The sequence below is a fragment of the Acomys minous genome (genome assembly GCF_964271855.1).
Source record: "Acomys minous genome assembly, chromosome: 11".
In the NCBI taxonomy this organism is placed as follows: Eukaryota; Metazoa; Chordata; class Mammalia; order Rodentia; family Muridae; genus Acomys; species Acomys minous.
In genome coordinates this window covers 97,138,822-97,155,477 of record NC_140492.1, presented here as the reverse complement: position 1 = coordinate 97,155,477, position 16,656 = coordinate 97,138,822, and the positions used below count along the sequence as shown (strand labels likewise).

Below are 16,656 nucleotides of genomic sequence, written 5' to 3'. Positions count from 1 at the left end.
GGGAAGCCACTGCTCAGCTTCTCTCCTCTGTGATTTGAAATTTGAAAAAAAAATTAGTGTTCTTGTCAGACCCCCAAAACAAAGAGTGGGGAATTTATGCAGTTTTTCCCTCCTAATTTTGCCTGCCAGTGTACAACCTAAAGAGGAAAAAAAAAAAAATCTCCCACACTCACACCAACTAAGGTTGCTGCCCCTCTCAGCCATTTCTACCTTCTGGCTTGGTTTTCTTTCTTCCTTCCTTTCTTCCTTCTTCTTTCTTTCTTTCTCTCTCTCTCTTTCTTTCTTCCTTTCTTTTTTAATATATATATCACATCTCAGCAGATGTGACCCGAGCCGTCACTGACTTTTCAGCCCTCACTTCGACAGTACACTTCATGAGCATTCGAGAAAGAACAGACAAACGTTTGTAGGCTGCGAACTGTGACCTTAGCTGTGTCAGGCCCCACTGCACTTCCTTTACCCTCACAGGAGGCCTGCCCATAATTAAAGTTGGGATCTGGACAACAGTCTGCTGCCTCACAGCTGAGGTTTTATTCTGCCGTCCCTGGCTATCTCTTAGGCCTCAGACTACCTGGAAAATTACGTCAAAAAGAAAGCATTTTCGGTTTACATTTTCTGTTCTTCCTGTTGCCTGATTTTCATTAGTCTGAGGTAATCTGTTTGGGGCTACGCTTTCCATAATTAGACCTCTGTCTGCTCCTTGGAGCTCATGGGTCTTGGCTCCTTCCAGCACTCTTCCTGGCCAGATCTGATTCTGTGCAGAGCATGGACGGTGTGGCCACAGTGCAGCTGGGGCCCTAAATGACGCTCTCTGGTCATCTGCATCTTGAAGTACTTAAGTAGATTAATGCTTTTAGTACCTCTTAGGGACTACTGCACTGACTCACCCCAGGCTGCCATCTCAAGTGGAGCTGTAGGCAGGCAGGAGGTAAGGGCTGGCCTGCAGGGGAGCGCAGCAGGTGGAGCCTGCAATGCGCCAGCACTCCAGAAAGCTGTTTAGCATTAGTGAGAAATCCCTGAAATGATTTCCATCTGTCGAAAGGAACCTAGGGGAGTGACACTAAGTGAAGCCACTTAAATGAAAAGTCAGGGTCAGCTCTGCTTTCAGGACTCCCTGCCGGCTTGTTTGCACCCTAGAGTCGCTGTACTTGGTTAGTTACCTCTGCTGTCCTTGTGCCTTAACTAAGAATTGAACGTGACCCAGGGAGTCGGGGCAGTGGAGTTGCACTTTGTGTGTCAAGCTGGGGCGATTTCGTGTGCCACGCTGCTCAAATCTTAGTGTAACTGCTGATCTGAACCAGTGCGGGCAGATGCACCTGGAGGAGGCGCTGGGCTCCGTTTCTTCAAGCAGATTGTGTGGCTGTTTAGCTGAGGACTTGATCGCCTCTCAGCCCTCTCTCTCCCACGGGCTCCCTGACCTTTTTCCCCCCTTTGTTTCCAACAGGCCTCTCAGTCTAAACTGCAGGAGCTGGGCAGAGTTGAGTCTGAAAATCTTTTGACTCTGACCACCCAGCTTGTAAAAGAAAAACTCCCCACCTGTGAGGCAGAGGACCTGGCTGTTTATGAGCAGAAACTGCGTGAGTGGCACCGGGAGCGGGTGCAGTTGATCCAGAGGGAACAGGAGCAGAGGGAGAAAGCGAAGCAAGAATACCAGGCACGGGAGGCAGCAAAGACTGCAGCCTGAAGGACCCGGCCACGCCAGCACTCAGCACTCACGGACAGGATGGGCCTCTGCTGCCCAGCTTCTCCTTTTCTTACAGGAAGCCCTGCAGAGCCTGAAAGCCAGATGTGCTACATGTCAAGACTGCACATCCAGATGTCAGGGGCCAGGAAGCTAAGAAAGTGGCAAGTGGTTGGGGTTGAAGCCTCCAGCTAAATCTCTTATATGGGCTTTCAAGGCTCACAGTGGAGTCCTGAGCACAGAGTGTGAAAAGTTCCCAGCATCTGGTGAGGGTCATGGGAAGACTATAGGTGAAGAGTCTGCTCTGCGGCACAGGTGTTGGAGTGATTCCAAGCCCTGCCCAGGCCCATGGGGCAGTGAGCTTTACATCCTGGTGTTGTTAAACCAAGGACCACCCACAGCTCAGAGCCAGGTGCTGCCCCCGCCCACCTCCAGTTGACTCAACGCCACAGGCCTCATTTTGACTGTCACCAAGGGTTGCATATTCTCCTATGTGTCTGTGCCATTCCCTTTATAAAGCCCTCGTCTTCCTAGCCTGCCTCCTTTCCATCCCTGCTCAGCGGCAGCCTTTTGTATATCCCCCCCCCCCAATAAATCCTTCCTGTGAGGTCTGTTGCGTGGTGTGATTTTGTGGCATTCCTTTGCACTCCAGTGGCCACAAACCTGAGACCTTGTGCCCATAGTCCCTTCACTAGTGCAAATATCCCGGCAATCTGGCCCCGGGTGCTCACACATTCCACTGCCTCTTTCCCACCGCATCCTGCCTTCTTTTTACCCCTTTGGGATAAGTCCAGCACACAAGGTCTCCAGACCACAACCTCACTACATTGCTGACTGCAGGTATCCATGGTGACACTTAGAAAATGTGAGTGCTTTTGAGGAGAAACTTTGCCCTGGGTGAGAAGCTCTTATGGCCTGGCTTCTTCAGCATATTGAGATAACTTTCCACATATTGTCAAAAATGTAAATGAGCCTTTGGTGTGCATTTGTGCACATGTGCGCATGTGTACACACATACACACACAGATAACTTTAGAGCAAAACGTTCTAAATTCTATTAAAGGAAAAAAATGAGAGGGCATTGTGAGAATCGTGAGAGAAAGACAAGTTCCACAATTTGAGGGTCAAATTTGAAAACAAACTTTAATTAATAGTCAGGAGGATGGGCTTTGGCCAGGACCATTCTGAGGTTCCCAGAAAATGGACGCAAATCACACCCATAAGGTCCAGTCAGCAGCAAGCATATATCCTGACGCACTCCCTGCCTGCACACCTCCCACCCACACGTGACCAAGCATATCTGGTGCAGATGGGACAAACGGGAATTTAGTCTTAGCTGCAAGCAGAACCGTTAACCTGCAAAGTCTGTTTTTCCTGTTTTGGTCTCCCATCAATTTGTAAGGTTTATTGTTCTTGTTTCTGTTTTTGGAACAAGTGCACAGGTGATAGAAATCAGTGCACACTGTCAGAAAATTCCTGGAATATTCCTGGAAACCTCTCTGGGAGAGAGTCAGGGGACTTCTGTCTGCCCTGTAATGTTGCCTGTAAGTATAGCAGTGCGTCTTTATTCCAGGTTGTTTTTTTTTTTTTTTTTTTTTTTTGGTCAAAACCCATTGGAATAAAGACACCAAAATAATTCCAGATCTGTAGCCTCAGTCCATCCTTGTTGATGCTTCAGGGACCATTGTGAATTCCCTTTCTACACAGCACCATCCCTACAGACTTCGCCCGTCTTGGTCTGAAGTCTGATTCAAATTTCCCTCCACCCTAGCATTAATTAAACTCATCCCTCCCTTATGTCAGCAAACTCCTTGAAAATGTGGGTGATGACCAATTGGTGGTTTATGGATTGAACCTGGGGAATCTGGCTCTCAGCCTTATTGATCCGAGGCACAACATAGCCTTTAACTACAGCACATTGCCTCTTTGTGAGTCCCCCCACTTGGCCCCAACAACCACCAGTGAGCCGCTGATAAACTTGTGGTCTGCATCACCCATAATCTGCATGCAGTTATTTGTTCAGCATGTCCTGTATGCAGTGCACCATGGAACAGAGCCATGGAACAGGTGAAGATGAGTAATACAGACCCTACCTTAATGTAGGTTCCAGAGGCTGGAGAGATGGCTCAGTGGTTAAAAGCACTGGCTGCTCTTCCAGAGGTCCTGAGTTCAATTCCCTGCAAACACATGGTGGCTCACAGCCATCTCAAACTCCAATTCTTGGGGATCTGGTGCTACCCAGGCACACATGTGGGTACACACACAGGCATGAAGGCAAACACTCGTACACATGAAGTAAAAATAAATCTCTAAAAATAATGTTGGTTCCAGAGGCAGAAGGGGCCAGGCACCCCTATCTGCCAACACAGCTGAGAGGTGTCAGACACAGATAAAGTGATGGGGAGCCGCAGAAGAGTCTGGCAGGCTGGGAGACCGAATTGCACCAATGAAGAAAAATCACTGCTTTGTGCTTTAATTAGCCCCCCAGGTGCCACAAGCTGTCGTGGCCCTCATAAACAACAGTCTTGTGCAGAGTCAAATGTGCTCAGCAAAAAGCATTTTAGATTGAGTGAAAATGAACAGTTTGGACTAAACCGATTTGAGCCCATAACCTAGTTACTTTACAATAAATAAACAAACAAAGCAAAAACAGTCAAGAAAACAACAGGAAAATACAAATGCTTCCTGTACTTATGTCCTCCCCTCAGAGCCTTGTTGGCACCAACCCTTGCATTGTGTTTTATTGCCTTTTACTAGGCTATGGATATTTGCACTGGTGATGGGACAATTGCAGATCATGCGTGTGAATGTGTGACGTATGTGCCCATTTGTGTAGCTGTGCACACATGAGCTTGTGGAAACCAGAAGATGATTTTGGGTATCTTACTCAATCATGCTTTTTCTCACTGGACATCAATTCAGCTAGGCTGCCTGGTCAGTAAGCTCCAAGAATCAATTCATTCCTCCCCCCCCCCCTGTGTGTGTGTGTGTGTGTGTGTGTGTGTGTGTGTGTGTGTGTGTGTGTGTGTGTGACATACACACACCACACTGAGGTCATGCACAACAAGCTCTCTACCCACTGGACCTTGAGGCCAGCCTCAGGTTGTAGATTTTATGAGAACTCACTAGTGGCCTTGAAAATGGAAGAGTATAGCTCCTTTTCACTCTGAAGACCTCCAGCTCTGACAGCCTCCTGGTTTTGCTTTCAGTACTGATATGTCAGTGTGCTATTTTTTGTTTTTCACTGCAGCTGTATGATGCCCTTTAAGGAATCTTTCACCACTGCAGAAAAGAAATATAAATGGGTGTGAGGTGGAACAAGGAATTAGAACTGGGCATAAGGAACATTTTTAGAAGCCTGTGTCGTTTGGGTCGCCGAGGCGGGGATGCAGTCCAAGGCTCAGGTGTAAGCAAGTTTCCTGCCTGTCAAAGAACAAAGGAGGTAGACGTGGGCCTGGCAGAGATACACTGATGGAGAGCTATCACCGCCTGCCTCTGCTGCCTGGAGATGCTCAAGGCTAAGGCTCTTTTTTGTCATAACTGATGCCAGCTAACTGAGCTTGTGACTAGCTCCTGTGAGGCCAGCATTCTCCATGGTACATTCTAACGGCCTTGAGTGGTATGCTTCCTCTGCCTCTCTGGAACAGGGCCCGCTGCTGGGTCTCCTGGCTTCCTGTGACATATACACTCTAGCGGGCTCCTTTGCTTGAGACTTGATCTGTAGTTCCTGGTATACCAGAGCGAGTCAGGTGTTTCGGCTTTGCTCTGTACGCCTCTTCCCTAACTGGACTCCGCTGTTCTGTTTTGGTAGGAAAGGCAGAGGCTTGCCATGTAGCCCAGGCTAGCCTTGTGTTCAAGATCATCCATCCTGAATACTGAAACTGCAGGTATAGGCCCCAGAGAAGTTGGTACCATTTTTGAACCAAATGGAGCCACTGAAGAGAATATTTGGCTTCCCACTGTAAGGAGATTGAAGGGGTTGAACTGAGGGCCCCACCCTTGGTCCTGTAGGCCCTGAACCATCCTCAGGGCCAGTTTGCCACACCCCTTAGAGTGTTAACCTCTATCTATTTTATGAATTCTGAATTCTCTGAACTCATTGGTGGCACCAGATTCCATGAAGACAGGAGCTCTCCTTGGCTTCTTAATTGCTGTGTCCAGGGAACAGTCATGACCATGAGGAAAGCACTTACATTTACTAAGTAGCATTCCCTCTAAGGTTCAAGGCCTGAGGACTGAGCTATAGTCTCCCAAGATAATGACTCACATGCTAAAAGCCACATATATATACTAGGGTGAAGCTTGAAGCACAAGGAAGCCTCCATGAGTTCAGCCCAAGTGAAGTTTGTCAGATAGGTGTTTTATTGGGAGGGGGAACATAACAGAATTATCACTGCCTGGCTTATCTCCTGTTTATCAGCTTACCCTCTGAGCAGACAGCCAGCAGATAAAGAAGCTAGAAGCTCGAACCGGCATGCCCAGCAAAGCTGACACTCACTGACCATTTGTAGCCAAGTGGCATAGTAAACCCTTCACCTGCATTGCCGTCCTTAACCCATAGGAAGACGCTGAGTGCTGTAGCAGCTGTGCTTTACACACAGACAAGAAAACAAGCTCTTAGAAAAGCACGCCCAGCACTCAGGAGGCAGGGGCGGGCAGATCTCTGTGAGTTGGGGGCCAGCCTGGTTTACAAAGCAAGTCCAGAACTGCCAAGGCTACACAGAGAAACCCTGTCTGGAAAGAGAGAGAGAGAGAGAGAGAGAGAGAGAGAGAGAGAGAGAGAGAGAGAGAGAGAGAGAGAGAGAGAGAGAGAGAGAGAAAAGTAACGAAGCACAGAGGCTACCCTCAATGGGATGGAGAGCTGGAGTCAATCCAGATCAAGACTTGGCAGGTCATTGTCTTGGAACACACACACCACTTCCTCCATCACCACACACACACACACACACACACACACACACACACACACACACACGTAGGTTAGAAGGCAAGGACTCAATTGGAATGATCCCAAGAAGGCAGGTGAAAGGGAGAGAAACTCAACAGGGAAGGAGGGAAAACCAACGGGGGGAGGGGTACACAATTAAGTGGGGGGTAAGGCAGGCTCACTCTTGTTCTACCCTCCAAGAGTCTAGGGCACACCTTGGCAGCTCTCACCAAGGGGCATGGCAGACGAGTATGTATGTGTGAAGTCCATTTTGTCATTGGCTGGTAGGACAGCTGGCCTTCTAGCGTTATGACCACCACCAGCAGCAGCAGCAAATACCCCTGGTGTGAGACCAGGCACCATCCATCCCCAGGGGCAGCTGTCTACAGGAGCCTGGGGTAAAGGCAAGGTCTAGCTTCTCAACCGGAAGTAGTTTCCTTCCAGGGCACTTTTGTAACGTTTGTTAGTATGTTACATACTCAGGGCTGCTGTTGGGATCTCCTGAATTAGAGGCCAGGAATGGTGCTAAACCTCTTACCACACACCCCAGGAACTCCCCAGTCCAAATATTAATAGTTTGGAACCCTTGGCGTTAAGACCTATGGGTAGGGCACCCAAGAGAGTTTCTAGAGTGACAGATTAACTGGGAGAGCAATATGGCCTGTTTCTTTTCTGGTCAAATATGCATATGAGATATACAACGAAGGGAAGATTATTGTTCTTTCTGATTCCTCGGGGAAAGGGACAAATGATAACGTGTATGAAGTTGCTGCCTGTGCATAACTGGGCTAGAAGTCTGCAGTGCCCTAACGAAGATGCTGTGATCTGATCACAGTCGGGGCTGTGAGTCTGTGGTACCCGGTAGCCTTACGAGGTGAGAGTGAGAAGGCGTAATATCTGAAGTGGGTGCACAGTTTTGTCTTCAGTGAATCGTAACGGCAGAAAAATGTGATGTGAATGTGAACTTTTCGGCACCAAAAAAAAAAAAAAATGAATATTGTAAGAAAAAAAAAACACTTTATGAACAAGGCCATGAGGAGGGCATTCCAACAGGCTGACCTCTGGAAGCTGGCCTTGTAGTCTAGCAACTTTGGGGTCAAAAATAACCATCTCCCCCTCTGATATGGCTTTTGTGTATGGCCCCAAGATGCTACTGCCTGTGCAATATTGAGGAAGTTAAAAAGAAAAAGAAAAAGAAGAGGCAATGCCCCTCAAACCATGTCCATAAAATATCTGTTTTAATATTTGTTTAAAGCAAGACCATTCCTAGGCCACGTGCTTTTTGAGAGTGAATAGGCACATCAGTTTCTGATCTGTCCTTGACATGTCCAGGAAGCAGGACATGTTGTCCTTGTTCTTGTCACACTCACCTGGACATAAATTCCATTTTGGAATTTAAATGATGGATCAAGGCTATGAAGAAGATTTATATAAAATTATAAAAAGAAAAGAAACTGTCTTTTGATTACTTAATGCATAAAGGCATTTGCTTCTTTCTTTCCTTCCTTCCTTTCTTTCTTTCTTTCTTTCTTTTTTTCTTTCTTTCTTTCTTTCTTTCTTTCTTCATATCCAGAGTTGAAAATATTAATCTTTATAACACCCTCAGAAGCCTTCCACCATGTGATGTTTCCTTCAGTGTGCTGAGCCACTGCTGGAGTGGGTGTCTCCCAAGCTGTGGTTCACCAGCCATCAAATGCCCATTTGATTACCAAAAAAAAAAAAAAAAAAAAAATCACACCCAGAAGCCTCCTTCTCATAGACACAAAGCCCCTTCCCTGAGCAGCTATTGGCTTGATTAAAAAAGACAACAAAAATACTTTGCAACAATCAGTTTGGGGCCCTCTTGGCTTATCACCCACAACCAGGGAGGCCACCATGAAATGTCCTTTCATGCTGTGTCACAATCCAGACGACAAGAAAAGACAAAGATGTCTCAGCACACCAGTGAGCTTTTGCCACTTTGTATTTTATTGTGGAACTGAGTTTCTGTTTTTGTTTTTGTAGGGTTTTTTTTTTGTTTTTGTTTTTGTTTTTGTTTTTTCCTTTACATCAAATATCCTCAATGGAAGAGGGGATATTGCACACAAATATCATAAAAGCACTACATATTACTTTCACTGGAAACTAATTTTTTTCTACATTAGATATGACTGGGTAGGGTGGAAATGATGCAGGATTATAAGACTTAATACCATACACAGCTGCAGACCGACACAAACACCATTCAGAACAAGAGAGAGGAGTGGGCTTCTCCACAGCCGGGCTCAGGGTTGCACGCTGCCTGCGGGCGCAGGTAAGCAAGAACCATCGCTGGGGCAAGGGCAGCGAGCAGAGCCGCTTCTCCGGGCCCACTGCCTTCTGGAGCTCCACGCGGCGTGCCGAGAAGCCGATTGTTAACTGTTGTTTTCCTTCCTTTTCGGTTTTTGATGCTGCCTTTGAAATGAATCCATACAGTCACAGGTTTTGTTTCTGTGTGTGTGGTTTTTTTTTTTTTAATCGTGAATAGTTGAAATACCAGGTGAATAAAATGTAATCGCTTGCTACCAAAGCGTTGCTCATCCCTAGGCTGCTTTTGGTGTGGTGTTCAGCTGGTCAAATGATACGAGCTTACAGTTCCTTTCACATGGAAACAGAATCTTTTTTTTTTCTCTCCCCTAAATCTGAAGTACAAAAGGAAAAAAAGAAGAAAAGTCATTATCCTAACTCACAAATGTCACTGCCAAGCAGGGACCTCCTGTGACAAGTGACAGAAGAGGCAAGAAAAGCAACTCCAGAATTGTAGCGCGGCTCCCAGGAGCTGAGATTTGTAACAGAAATGGAAAGTGGTAAAATTTCCATTAGCAAATGATTAAATTTATAAAACGAGTATTAGAAAGCTCCTAAATTTCATAAGCTATTGGAAACACTTAAAACATTCATATACACTGAGGGGAACCATTCACTATGATATGTAACATTAAGAAAAAAATTTTTTTCTTTTGAATTCCATGGAAAATGGTGTTTGGGGTGAGGGGGTCAGTCACTGATTCCAGTCCCATCACAAGACTGAGAAAGCATGCATGGGGATTGGGGTTTGGAAAAAAGAGGACAGAATTGGTTAAAATTGAAATGGAGGATTATCTCTACGATTTAGTCTCTGTAGAATTTTGTTGACAAACACTACCAAAAAGGTCATGATCAGGAGTGCTAGCTCAATAGAATTCCATCATTTAAGCAAGGTGGAAATCCCTTCCACTCAAATATTCAATCTTTACAATTGGATTAAGAATCGTATGCACAAATCTTCGAGACATCTGCATCAGTGTTTAGCTCTTTACCACAAAACGTACATGGCCCATTGTGATGGCTCCTTCTAAACTAATCGTGTATGTGTGGAACCAGCAAAATCAGATTAGCCACACAGGTAGGAGAGGTGCCTGGGAAGTCAGGAGACACGGGGTAAAACAAATGTAATTCACCCTGGTGTCCTCGGCGCCGTGGCCACCACTGAGAACAGGGGGTGCAGGAGGGTGCTGCCAGATTGTGGAGGAATCAGAGCCAGTGGATTTTGGTGACAGTTTTTAAAACGATTTCCCTGGCTATGGCTCTTCTAAGGTATTCATATTTTTAAAATAAAAAAATGTACAGGCTAAATGGATTTAATTTGGGAAAACTGGAAAATAATTCCATCAGCTTTGAAAGAAAAGCCAACCAGGGGTCCGGATTTGGCAAGAAGGCTAGAAACTGTTTCTCTTCATGTGTATTATGTGGACAAACCCAACAGTTACCATTAAATAACTACTTTTTGTCTATTCAACTTGTCTCATGAAGTGTGAAGTTAATGAGTTTAGAGTCAATGAAGTCTGTTTTCATCACAATGACGTTTCCATCATACATGACATTTTTTTTTGTACCTTTAACGTGTTACTTTTATGGGTTTGAAAGAAATGGGGTAATAAATAAAAATTGCATTCCTAGAGACGCCTAACAAAAATAGAATATTAATTTTCTTTAAAAAATTAAACATTTGGAAAATGTGATTCACAGCATTAAGTAGACTGCACGGGTCCTCAGTGAGGGGACCCTGGAGAAATATTGTTTAAACCCTTAGAGTAAATAGCAGTGCGAAACATATACTTCACAGACAAAAATAAACTAAAATGTAAGTTTTGAAATAAATAACTAACATACAAAATAAAATGAGGTCATTGTTCACTACTCCATAGATATTAAGAGTCTGCAGGAAATGTAGCGTGACAGAGCACAGCACAGTTGTCACTGAGAAATTTGCCACCTCTGAACCCTGGTACATGGATCTGCCACTTGCAACTCGACATCAGCTTTCCTTTGTGATCTGGCTTCACGGCTTTGTGGGTCATTGATGACAACAGTGGACGGATATGGTGAACGTAGAATTCATTTCTTTTCAATCTATTATCTTTCATGTGATGTTTTCCAGAAAAGAAAGTCCCCCCAAGCAAACTGGTGCTAGGGTTCTTCTGAACTTGGCTCTTTTACCTCATGGTGAACCATCTTGAAAGGAGAGGTGGGACAGCACTGGGTGATGCGCTTAAGGCCCCGAGCAGTAGCCTACGCTGCCGTCCACCCGCTCTCAAACAGCATGTCCTCAGACCTTCGCATTTTTGAGAGCTGAAGGGTGGGAGGTATCGCTGTTTCCGGTAGTTACAGGCTTTTAATAAATAGTACGACTTCAATATCAGACTTCAAATTTTGCCAGAACCTCAAAAAAAAAACTTCAATGTTTGTCTTACAAAACACTTAAAATAAAACTAAAAAAAAGACCATCACTTAAATTTTTTTTGCATTTTCCTGTAAATGAAAACATTCGTTAAAAAGTTCATCTATGAAAAGTTCCCGCGTATCTTTAAAAAAAAAAAAATCTTCTGTACATGAGTTCCCATAACTGTGTTGAAATTAACGTTAAATTAAAAACACTTGCCAAAACCTCTTCCACCTCCACCGTAAGATTCACTGTTTTCCCAGTTCTGATCATAGAAGCCACTTCGATCTTGATCTTCATGTATTAAAGAAGCTATGAAAGGTGCAGCTTGTTTGGCTGAGGGGCCACGGAGACATCAGAAGCGGTGGCATTCAACAAGCATGACTCAGCATTAAAACCATTGGACCAATCAGATGAGCTTCTGGTACCTTCCTCCCCACACGCTCCTTTACCTGGAGTATCTACAAGCCTACGTGGATGTCTTAAAAACTTGCTGTCTCACGTTAAAAAATAAGTGCATCCGGTTACTCTTCGTACATTCAAGTCACTTCCTAAGGCAAAATGTCTCCCAAATGCTTTGGTATTTGCTTTAGTTCACTGGGGTGGACTTGGGTGTTGCTGCATGCAGGTTGACTTGCTGTGGACTTGGGTGGACAAATGCTGGGAGCATGCCTTAGATCAGCCTACTCATAAGTGTTTGAAACGTCTGAGAGTTCTGAATGGGGCTCACACCGCTTGCGTGCCCAGTCTACACTTGCTACATTATGCCGTGTGTAGCCTTTTATGGTAAAGGCATTTAATTAAGGCGTGAAAAAAAAAATCTCATGCCCTCATACCAGGCTCCATCTTTTTTGTTGTTGTTGTTCTTTAGAAACATGCTTTAGGAGATTAAGACTCTTCCTGATGACTCTTGATGAAAAATGGAAAACTCCACCAGTGTAGACCACGGAATAGCTGCAGGCTGAGAAAATGCAGACCGAGTTGCTGGTGTCTTCTCTCTACCCCATCCGGCCCACTTTTTCTCCCTGGGCATCTCAAAAGAACTCTCCACCGTGACATTTCCTTTCCTTGCATTCTTTTTCTTTCTCCTTCTCCCTCTCTCCCTCTCTCTCTCTCCTCTCCCCTGCATACTCGTTGCCCCTCCCTCCCCGTCTCTCCCTCCCCTCCGCTGCCTCTCTTCCCCTCTCTCTTTCCCTCTCTAAGACAAATGCCAATACCAAGCAGAAGTCAGTTGGGTGCGCGGAGTGCATGGCTTCCAAATGTTCAGCAGAGATGAACGGGGATGGGGGAATTAGGTAATTTTGCAGTAACTTGAATTCTATCGTGGGGGGAAATGGTTACTTCCCTTAGCGATCAGCAAAAATTGAGAAATACCAGTGACTTGCATCACCGTGACACAGTATAGCATTTGGCAGGTAATTGTTCAGTGACTTAATTAGATGAATGGACATTTTTTTTTTTTTTTTTTAGAAAAGGTAGTTTTAAATTCAAGAATTTCTGGAAACAAAGTTCAGATCCTGTGGTGCGGCCGGCTGCGGTCTCTACAGTTCTATCTTGCACGCGGGGAAGGACTCGTCCTGCATCACCACTGTACTGCTGCTCGCCAAGACCATAATGTTGAGGTCTTGCTGCTTCTCATGGGTCTCCTGGTACCATTCCCGCATCACTTCTGAGTCATGTGTTGGGATCAGAGTCACCTACAGAGGGAGAGAAAAGAAGATACTTAAAGCCAGGAGTAAAAACAGAGCAAGATATCAGATCTCTACGAGAAGGGGACAGAATTAAAATATCGTCTTCTCCGAAAAATACAAAGGAAGTTTTCAACTGGTGTTTTCCAGGGACCACATCCAAGCTGTAAAAATAAGAAGTTGTAAAAACAAAATAAAATAAAAAGTTGTTTTTCAATTGAGGAGAGGATGTGGAGAATCCAAATCAGCTAAGAGCTTGTCAGTTCTGTTGGTGTCTCAATGCTGCCGTGTCAAGATGTGTCTGGATTAGGTATAGTCTCTTGTGTTTCCATTAACATGGGAGAAAATGTCGTACAGACCATACTCCGTATTTAATCCAAGAAGTTTTAGTTTTTGCTCAAAACCCTTAGAAGCCCACCCCTTGGCCTGAAAACAACCACTGTGGGGTATAGGAGTGGGGTACCTACCGATTATAAAACAATCATATTTAAGAAGTGAACAGGGTTGTTAAGTTATTATGTACAGAAGCGTATGTCAGATAACCAGTAACCACAGCCGACTAGGAACACAGAGACTGACTGGTTCGTACCCAGCCCTGAGGGTCTGGAGCTGACAGTAGCCTGAGAAACAATGGCACGACTCTGGAATCCTATTGGGACACTTGGTCCCCATGTCCCTAGCCCAGTGGCCACATTTCCAGTCTAGTCTGCTGGTCAGACACAAATGAGTAAGAACAATCCTCGGTAGCAATTCCCACGTCCGATATCCAGCGTGCTGTGGGGACAGCAGTTCATATCAGATCAGTTAACAGATGCATGGACTCTGTTTAAGGTAAGGTGGTCCTCCACTGCCACTAATGGTGGGCATCTCAAGAATTCTACTCTGGCCTATTTTCTGTATGCTAAGCTGACCTTTTGTGTAGTATATGCCACACATACCACTCAGGAGGCACCATGTGTGGACCCACAGTCACAAATATGCCCATTTAAACATGGGTCCTTCTCTGTGCCATTAGCACTAGCTCAAATGCAGCTCAGATGCGAGCCCCATGTTCTTACCTGCATGTTGCTCCCCCACTGAGCCTTCCCTTCCAACAAGGCATCCAGGACAGCCCGGCTGGGCTCCTCCGCGGCGGGATCATTCCCACTCACCACGTAGTAGGATGACCTCACTCTCTTGAAAAATTCCACGTCGACATTCTTACTATTACTGTGGTTGGGGATATAGCACAGGTCCAAATACACAGGGAGGCCTGGAGGCACGCTGGATGGCTTGGCCGTCTTAGTGGTTCCTGGACCTTGGGTAACAAACACAGAGCAAGCGGTCAAAGCAGTGTGTGAAGACACTGACACATCCACATAGCCCCAGCTAGGTCCCCCGGGACATGGAAAGGCTGGTAGTGCTCCCACGGCTCGGACACCTTGTACAGGGTATTAAATAATCCGAGAAAATACAGCATGGTCGTTTATCATCTCAATAGGAGAAATTGACTTTGCAGACAAAGGGAAGTAAAAAGAAAAATAAAGAAGAGTTTCCAGGACTTTTCAACAGAAGGAGTTGGATAGTAGCACTCTGCACCCAAAGGATCTACTAATGAGCATCTTGATTTGAAAAGCTCTGTAAGATGGAGGCTTAAATTATGGATCCTGATGCCATACGGGATTGAACAACTAAACATGAACGGATCGGTAAGTCTTCAACAGTAAGAAATTCCTGATCGCCAATGACCAAAGATTAATTTAAAATCAGACGTGCAATGAATACACGGGGTCTCTGGTAGGGCTTGCCAGCGTGAGATGCACAGCTTCACTGCAGCCTTGATCTGCAGCGTCAGCGTGCCCACTGTGCACCACGCTTGCTGTCAGAATGTGCAGGTGCAACAGAGGGTGCCTAAAACACTCTGCTCTTGTAGAAACATAATAGTTTAATTATAGAAACAAAGTATTTTCATAGTTTTTCTACCAGCACCTCAGCATGTAAGTTTCCAATTAGTGTATCTTTGGATTGGCTTCTGCTAGGATGTCTGATTTAAAAAGAAAACATTGCTATTTGAGTTAATGACTTGAACTTCAGAGGGAAAAAAAATTCCGGGTTGGATCTGGGAAATAAATTCCAATAGTTTCTGAAATGACCCTAAACATATATCTGCCATTCTGCATTACATATATATGTCAGGCAATAGTCTCAGCATGGCGATTATTTAAAAAAAAAAATTGGTCAAATCCCACAGTATCAAGTATCCAGCTAGACTTTAATTCTTCATGTAAAAATGAAAAGTACAGTCACTTCATCAGTATGCAGATTTTCACCTTTAATAAATGCTATATATACATATATGTATATATGTATATATTCCAAAGGAAAGATTTAAAATAAATTTCTGTATGAGTTCATACCAGTAAATGTTTGGTTTATATAGCTATTTATATGTCTGGATACCCAGGGTTTTACAAAAATTTCTTGGACAAGGAGGAAAAAGTTTAAGGAGCCCTAGTTAATAACCATTTCAAAAATCCAAAGGAAGCATTCATATTTGGCAAATTATAGTTCAGTGACCAGATACCCAGTCATCCTCAATTACATAATAAGTTAGCAGTCAGCAATGCTTACAATTTTCCCCTTGAACGTGAAAATCTTTATTGCCAACAGGTGAGTGTTCCTCACAGATATACAGACCATCAAAGCTCAGAACAGGAGGCTGAGGCAGGAGCACCACAGGATCAAAACCAGCCTGGGCTGTAAAGCAAGAACCCATCTCACTAAAGAAAACAAAACAGCCTTAGGCCACTGCTAAGATGTGCAGAAAGCTGGGGATCATCAGGGTCCCCAGGAGCCATCAGACAGCTCTGTCTAGCAGAATTCCAGCCTGAAAAAGCACTGTGTTAGTGAGGCCACGGGTAGGAAGGAAGAAACAGCCTTTAATGTTTTCAACTGGACTCAAAGTGTCCATGAGCAGGCGGGAAAACACAGCAGATGTTTCAGCGGGCACGTATTGCCTAAATGATGGCTTTTTAAAAAAAATATGTAAGCGGGGGGTGGGGGGTGGGGGGGGTGGGGGGGGTGGGGGGGGTGGGGGGGGTGCACACCTTTAATCCTAGCACTCGGGAGGCAGAGGCGGGTGGATATCTGAGTTTCGAGGACAGCCTGGTCTACAAAGTGAGTCCAGGACAACCAGGGCTGTTACACAGAGAAATCCTGTCTCGAAAGACCAAAACCAAAAATAAAAATAAAAATAAAAATAATAAAAATTTTGAAATATATAAAATTTTATAATTTTACATTTTAAATTATACAGAAGAAAGAAATATTGGGCCTAGACTGAACATTCCAGGTTTGCCAGGGAACCTCTGGTTTGCCATAGGCCTTCGGGAACATCTGGTCTATCACCTCAATGTGATATTATAAGGTCAAAGTGCCTGAAGCCTCCCAGAGCAGCCTGAAACACACATCCTTACTTCTGAAGGTTTGCAACAGGCCTGTGCTGTCCGGAATGACAGCAACCCAGCAATCCCAACAGACAGATGCCCGCAGCGCTGGGCAAAACACTCTACTATCTCTAAGCCACACTGGGCGAAGAGATATATACCTTTAAGCAGAAGAGGAAGGCAGAGAAAGGCTCCACACGCTCAGGTTTTCCCAG

The 16,656-nt window shown here is 45.0% G+C and overlaps 2 protein-coding genes across 3 annotated transcripts in view; one reads left to right on the top strand and one right to left on the bottom strand.

Annotated features, from left to right (window-relative positions):
- MRPS27 (mitochondrial ribosomal protein S27) overlaps nt 1-2,288 on the top strand; it is a 75,251-nt gene extending 72,963 nt beyond the window's left edge. The window contains exon 11 of the mRNA XM_084802679.1: nt 1,445-2,288. Coding sequence (XP_084658805.1) covers nt 1,445-1,684 — 240 coding nt within the window. The 3' untranslated portion in view covers nt 1,685-2,288. The remainder of the gene's footprint in view (nt 1-1,444) is intronic.
- A 6,265-nt stretch (nt 2,289-8,553) lies between these two features.
- The window catches only part of MAP1B (microtubule associated protein 1B), a 92,890-nt gene continuing 84,787 nt past the window's right edge, over nt 8,554-16,656 (bottom strand). For both annotated transcript variants that reach the window (XM_084801652.1, XM_084801653.1), the window contains 2 exons: nt 14,075-14,313; nt 8,554-13,025 (listed from right to left, as the gene is read on the bottom strand). In XM_084801652.1, coding sequence (XP_084657778.1) covers nt 12,870-13,025; nt 14,075-14,313 — 395 coding nt within the window. In that variant the 3' untranslated portion in view covers nt 8,554-12,869. The remainder of the gene's footprint in view (nt 13,026-14,074; nt 14,314-16,656) is intronic.